General features: G+C 39.9%; 1 protein-coding gene across 1 annotated transcript in view; it reads left to right on the top strand.

Annotated features, from left to right (window-relative positions):
* Nucleotides 1-2,198: 2,198 nt before the first annotated feature.
* Nucleotides 2,199-7,552, top strand: part of LOC109298623 — a 50,066-nt gene continuing 44,712 nt past the window's right edge. The window contains exon 1 of the mRNA XM_019518810.1: nt 2,199-2,305. Within this exon, the coding sequence (XP_019374355.1) occupies nt 2,215-2,305 (91 nt within the window). The 5' untranslated portion in view covers nt 2,199-2,214. The remainder of the gene's footprint in view (nt 2,306-7,552) is intronic.

Below are 7,552 nucleotides of genomic sequence, written 5' to 3'. Positions count from 1 at the left end.
GTGGCTTTTATCGGTGCTACCAGTGGAGTGGGTTTTCTGATTTGATAGTGCTTTATACACAGTTTGCACAAATGTAAATAACTATGGAATGGGTAGGACAGTAGAATTAAACATAAAATTAAACTTACGGTGTTCTACATTGCACCCATCAGGAAGTCAGTCATATTCTATTAACTTTAACTTTTTCATTTAAAGAAGCATGTAAGTATATTTTACATTGGGAAAGTTATTTTAAAACATTATATAAAACTTCCTGTATTAATATATCTTAAATGTTTATGACATATTGTTTCTGCACATGCTGGATGAATCTAACTTGTAAGGAGTATAAGTAATTCAAAAACCAAGACATTCCTCTAAATACATCTCACTTAGGTCAAGATTATTCTGGTAATATTTTGAAAATGACAAGTGATGTGCAAGAACTAATTATCATATGCATATCATGAGGAAATTCTGCACAGCCAGCCAGAACTTAGGATAGAGGAAGATGTAGAAGCTTTTGTTCAAACTTTACACATAGATTTTTTTAACTGACATTTTGAGTCTGTTCTTTAAGTGACTGTGTTTATGATGGAGGAACAAATGAGGCTTCAGCTGATTAAAATTGGAGACAATCTATTTGGATAGCCATAAAAGAATGTTATTGAAGATAAGCTTCAAAAAAAAAAAAAAAATACTGATGATTATTGTTTGTCTTTGAGGCAAGAGAAAAAAACAATGCCAGAAGTGTTGTTCCTTTCTTATGAGTGAAAATTCCACATCTTACTATTGATATCACACCAGGTGGAGCCTGGGGAGATACAGTAATATCACAGGACACATTTTAGTCACATAGGGATTCAAATCAATGGAGTTACACTGCCATGCAACTGTTATAACAGAGTGGGGAATCAGGCCCATTGATTTAAATGCCATTACTTTTCATTTACAAAAGTGCAACTGAGATCATAATCAAGCATATAGCATCAATAAGTATTTTGCTACATTGTGTGAGAAGGTTTCAGGATCTTTACTGTTTTATTGGCAATTCTTCAAGAAGCTTTCCTGTAATTATGGTTTTGATGTGAAATTTCCAATGCAGCGGCTCCTGTTGGTAGTGCATGATAATGTGCTAGTGCAGAATTATGGCCAAAAAAATAACAACCCTGATACATTGGAAAAACTGACAACACTAGTTATGATATGATGTTTGATTTTTTTTTCCTGCACTTAGTATCCCATGTTCCTCTTGTGGCATATTTACCGAGAGGAAACTAACATCAGCAGTCTATAAAATGTCAAAATTCAACAAACTAGTTTTGCTATACTTTTTGCCTACCTGAAAGGTTAATTTGCTTATGCAGTAATTGTTCCTTGTTCTGCTTAGTTATTCAGAAGGTTACCTCTTTTACTGCCAATCTGCTAACATCTAAAAATGCTGGAAAAGCTTCATAAACTACTCTAACTAGCTGTGATTATTTTCTCCCTTAAAAAGAGAACCTTGACTCTGGGGTTTTTTCCTAGAACAGTGAGGCCAACCTAGAACAGTGAAGCCAACAAATTAGCCCCACACCCTACCCAAAAGCTACTTCCATCCCATTCCCTTATCTGATCTGTTGATTTCTTCTCCCTGACCAAGCTCCCCTTGCCGCTTGTGGCAGGCACCCATGTGCAGTTCTAAAGCATGTTTTCTCTTTATATCTCTTTACTCATTTCCAGTTCATATCCAAATGGCAAAAGGCAACTTTTCTTAATGATTACCAGGCAGAGATTACTACTGAGAATAGGAGATCTAGGGGATGAAATGATTTTTATGGAAGTGGTTCAAAATCATCCCCCGGGCAGTCATTCATTAATGCTTATCTGGCTGCATTCACTGGAGTCTCTGGATCTGACCAGAAAAAAAACCCAAAACAGGTCAGAATAGGAAGTACTTTATAATGAGAGAAGGTTAATTTGTCTATACACTGTTGCAGGCTGCATCAAGGACTCTGTAGACTCCAACCTTTGAGATTTTGCTCAGTGCATCACATACATCAATCTCTCACCTTCCACCTCCCCCACAGACAATGGCTGGTAGAAGGTTTGCTCTATGATTGACTGATTTATTCCCCACAGGTGCAAGTAGGTCATGATTACAAAGATTACAGCAGGTGAGTCAGGCATGGTATAAAAACCCACCACAGGACAGTAGCTCTGCCTGTGCTGCTGTAGGGATGAATTAACAATTTCATGGCAGTGTGTCCAGCCAGGTCCTCTGACCTAAATGCTTGTGCTGATGTGAAGACTTCCTATAGTAAAAGCCTACTATCAGTACCAGAAGGTGGGTAGTTGTTGGGGATATATTTAGCTAATTCTGTAGCATCTTTCTTACTACATTCCTAATTCCTGAAGATCTGTGACTGGTTATATAAGCTTATTGGACATGTGAAACCCATGCTACAAGTCCATAAAAAGAGTTACTTTTTAATTATTTAAGAAATGGATGGTGCTACTAAGGGTTTTATGGAAAAGAGCCTGGTGTAGTCTAACAACTGACTCTGTGGGCTGGAGCTAAATGAATCTTCTCTGCCTGGGGAAAAAAAATTGTCACTAAGAAAGTTTTCAGTGTGTTGTTTTAATTCAGCAATGTGGGATATGATACTGCTTTTTCTTCACAAGGGGAAATCCCCTGGGGTGTCCTCCCTGAGACCAAGAAATATATCATAGTGCTGCCTGTTGGTACAGATAGGAATAATCCTTGTTTAGAGGTTTAAAAATCATCTGTTGCAATTGTGTGTGTGTGTGTGATGCTTTTTTGAACAAGCATGCTCAGCCAAGATCTTTGAGAGAATAAAAAACAAGCCAGACAACAGTAGCAAACAAAACTGAGGGGAGAGGTTCATTGTAATTCACCTGAACTGCAAAAAACTAAGTGCCTACATGTTGTTGTAAGAGAACTGGACTATAAAAGTATTTTTCTTCAAAAAGCTATTTTTTTTTTTTTTTTTTCCTACAAGACATCTTTATTTATGTTAACCCAGCTGTTTATAGGTGCAGAGGCCTAGATGGCTTTCTCCTACTGATCTGAATAAGATTTAGATACCCAAACACCTTCTAAGAATCTGGAGCTTTAGAGTCTTGTAACATAATGTATTTAGCTAGTAACAATAGTGCCTGTGAAGTGGGTGTAGTCCTTGGTTGCTACTAACAAATAGAGCTGTGTCAGCATTCTTGCATTTACATTGAAATTACGATGGCAAACAGCAGGAAGAATAAAATGATCAGCAATAGTCTCATTTTCCCCATCCCCTGCTTTAACCACTTCTTGGCTAATTTCTTTAACCAACTATTTTACCTACTAACTTTAAGTTTGACACCCCTGTACTGGAGTTTATCCAGTCTGGATGAGTGGCATGGGGCCACTCTGCATCCGGGCCATGGGCCCCTCTCCCCCAGCATACCAGATCCAGCAGCTGGTCCAGAGGGCCTGAGAACTGTGCTGCATACAGTGAAGATCTCTGAGCAGCTGGAATAGGCAGCACATGTGGCACAGTCTGGCTGGAGCAGCAATGAGAGCAGTCTTGGGATCCGTGCCCCATGCAGCACACCTGGATTGGATAGAGCAGGGAGCATGTGTGGTACAGTCTGCCCAGGATGACTGCTTCATGCAGCGTGACTGCTGCTCCGGCCAGACTGCGCTGCATGCGATGCCTGTTCTGGCTGCTCTGGGCTCTGCACTGCATGCAGTGTGGGTCCCAGACTGGAAGGAGCCACCCCTGGACCAGGGATGTTGGGAAGAGGGGAGAAAGGAGGAGAGTATCTATGGGCTGGATCTGGCCCTGTGCTGTGCCCCATGTGGGTCTGATTATAGAAAGCTAGGGTTAGAAGGGACCTCAGAAGTTCATCTAGTCCAACCGCCTGCTCAAAAGAGGATTGTCCTGGCCAAAGCTTTATCCAGCCAAATTTTAAAAACCTTCAAGGATGGAGCTTCCACCACCTCTGGGTATCCTCTTCCAGGGTTTTCTTTCCTCCTAGTGAGAAAATTCTTCCTAATATCTTATCTAAACTTCTCTTGCTGCAATGTTGCTTCTTGTCTGCCACCACTGAGAACAGACTAGCTCCATCCTCTTTCTAATCCCCTTGCAGGTAGCTGAAGGCATGCTGATGACTCAATCAGCTGCTTGTCCACTGTGACCCCCCCGCCCCCACCCCAGTCCCTTTCTGCAGAGCTGCTGCCGGTGGAGGATTGTTCCATCCTAAGTACAGGACTTTGCACTTGTCCTTGTTGAACCACACAAGACCCCTTTTGGCCCAATCCTCCAATTCATCTAAGTTGCTCTGAATCCTAATCCCACCCTCCAAGGTATCTACTACTCCCCACAGCTTGATGGCATCTGCAGACTTGCTGTGGGCGCACTGTATACCATCTTCCAGGTTTATTGCTGATCTGTTTTCCCACTTAACCATAAGTGTCAGAAATCAGTAGAAATAAGAGACAGAACAGAGGGTGGGTTAGTTGGTTGCTTTTGTTTTGTTTCTGGTTTTGTTGTTTTGTTTTTTTTAAATGGTGCCATGCCTTATTATGGAACTGATGGTGAAAATAGCTTTATGTGACCTCTCTGTGCCATCAGCTGTCTCTAGAAAGCTGATCTACTGCCTCTTTAAATCCCATAATAAGCCTGAATAACATCTATAAATTTCTTTTCTGTAGTTGTGACAAATCATTGAGCACATTGTTAGAGGCATGAGCTACATTGCACAGCAGTGTTTCCTTTTGTCTTCTCTGGGTGAGCCGCACTTCTAATCCTGGAGAAAAGAACTGTCCATGCAAATTCAGAATTGTGGAATATTTGTGAAATGCACACTGTTGCTTACCTTGTAGCACTAGATAATTCCTATAGGTATTCCTTTCTGTGAACTCCCTGCTAGACTTATTTTTCTACAAAAACTAGCCTGTTTGCTTTAAAGCTCTAGAGTGCTAACGGGCTTGTATCCAAAGAGATGTTGTAACATCCAAAATGGATTGGTCACACAGTCTGCTGGTCATCCTTACCAAAATCCGTGGTAATTACTGTGAGTTTTTTCTCCATGTCATCTTTCTGCTATAGTATGGTTTGTTTGGTGTTTTGCTATATTGAAATGCCTGTATAAAAGGTGTAGTGGAGCTGGCTGGACTGCAAAATAGTGTTTTCTGCTGTGGACCTCTGGGCTGTCTCTAACTGCATGGGAGGCTTTTAATGAGAGTAAATACAAAAGAATTATGATGCTTATACCATTTTCATTCTTTTGTAAACTTACCCCTTAACAGTACCAGTGCATTTGAACCTTCTTACTGTACTGCCAAAAGCCACAGCAAGCAAAAGCTGCATGTAACAGCAGCAGCTGAATAGCTTTAACTCCTCTTTAAGAACATTTAGAAGCAGTAGTAAAATCATTTTGAGACCCATCAGAGAATGAGCTGCTTCCCCTGCCCCTAACTTCTCAGCAAGATGCATTAGAATAAAGAAGTTGTATTTAGGGACTTGCTTTTAATTGTAGTTCTGCGAATTTCACAGAAACCACAAAAATGGCAGTCTCCATGATTGCTGTGAAAAATGGCATTGGCTACGAGTTCTGAAGAAGTCATGGATGCTATGGTCAGAAGGGACCTCAACAGATCAAGTCTGACCTCCTGCCTAGGCAGGAAAGCATGCTGGAGTTGGATGACCCCAGCCAGATGCCTATCCAGCCTTCTCTTAAAGACCCCCAAGGTAGGGGAGTCAACCAAGCCCCCTCCACATCTAAAAATTAAATGATGGCTTCCCTTGCTGCTGCTATGGCCTGGCCTCCCAGCCCACTGGGAGGTGAAGGTACCAGCTGCTGGGGTGGCATGAAAGGAAGCAGCTTTGTTTTGCATGGTTCATGAGATTAACTGCTTTTCCAAAGATGGTAAACATTACTGCCTGCCTGACCTACTCAGTTTAGATAAGGAACTAAATAAAGTGGTACAAATGGTTCATAACAAAGAATTGTGATCCAAGTGTCTGCTTGCACATTGAATGAAAGTGCACAGTTTTTTGTGTCATCCATTAATAATGAAAATAGCTTCACACTTTCAAATAAGCTTATAAAAACTGAACAAAAAAAAATAGTGAAAACATGAACAATGGACTTAAATAGGCTTGGTCAGAGCTACTGGTGAAATATATGCAGAAAATGGGTACGCTGCTATGATTAGTAGAAACTAGGCAAGAAAGCATCTGGGGGATGCTTGGGGAAGAGGTGATCTACAGTCTGACGAGAGAAAATAGTGCTTGCGGCTAATGCTGTTCTCCTTATTTTGGAAAACTTTTTTCTTATGCATTAGAAGTGACTGAGTGACTCTTCAACATTGTTTCAGAAAACTGTTGTTAAATTCCCTACTCCTATGCTTACACAAACACTGCATCTACAATTAAACACCAAAAGATACTAACTTGCACTTCTGTGATACAATACCATTTTATATTGGTATACTTCACTGCAGTCTGAAGTTCTGGCTTCTTTCCAAAAAAAGGAAGGAATAGTAATACAGAATTAACTTGCTAAGGAAAACAATTTAATGTGTTGAACAGAGTCTTCTAAAGAGACTTCTATAATGGCATAGTTCTGGAGAGCAAAATAGCAGCTTTTGTTTAATTTTAGATGGTGTATTTGTGGTCTAACATACAAATATGGAACTGAATAAAACAAAATATGCCAGCTGCTCTGGTATTGTTGATTGTTTCAAGTCAATGTTTCTATTCTTTGCCCAAGTGCAGATCTGAAGTGCTTTTTGTTTGTTTGTTTCTCTACTTTCTTAAGAAGCAGTGTTCCTCTTAATGACAAAAGACATGTACTTTACAGAATGTATTCCTAGTTATCAAAGCAGAGGTAGTTTCTGGAGTTGTCTATAAGTCTGAATAAGAAGCCTTTTTGTTGTTGTGTTTTTTTTTTCTTGTGGGGCCTGCTGGTGTGCTTGCTCAGAAAAGCAGTAACTTGTATAACCTGCACTAGGGAGATCCTGACCTATTCGGGATAAACTGTGGAAAGTGTACTATTCTACAGAAGTCTTTGTTTGCAGGGTAGAAAAAGTTGTTGAGGTTATGGCTTAAAATTGTATAAGATCTACACTGCTTACATGCTTAAATACTTGCAAGGAAGTGTTTGCGGGTACTACAACAAAATACTAATGAGATAAATCTGAATTTTTTTCGAGGCATGTTCTTCTCTTGTTTAAATCATGGGGTTTTTTAAGGCAATTGAAAATGATAACTACAATTTATCCAACTTGTTTTTCTTAATGCTACCAATCAAAATTGTCCCATCCTGAGATTCATTCTATATCTTGGTTGAAAGCTTACTCTGGGCTAAATTATCATAGCTCTTCTGCCACTGCCACCCCCTTACCCCCCTGGGGTAACACTTCCCTGGGGAAAAGAAGAGACTTACCATAGTTGAGCTGTGTATGGGAGATCCATTCCAATTTTACTACAAAGTTGACTTGCTCTGCAGTAATCATAATGTGTGTTTACACCCTTGATTTTTTTTTGTTGGGTTTTTTGTTGCTTTTTTTTTTTTTTTTTTTTTT

Source organism: Gavialis gangeticus, unplaced genomic scaffold (assembly GCF_001723915.1).
Source record: "Gavialis gangeticus isolate Ggan-Ray unplaced genomic scaffold, GavGan_comp1, whole genome shotgun sequence".
Taxonomy (NCBI): Eukaryota; Metazoa; Chordata; order Crocodylia; family Gavialidae; genus Gavialis; species Gavialis gangeticus.
The sequence above is the reverse complement of the archived record's forward strand: the minus strand, read 5'-3'. Positions and strand labels throughout refer to the sequence as shown.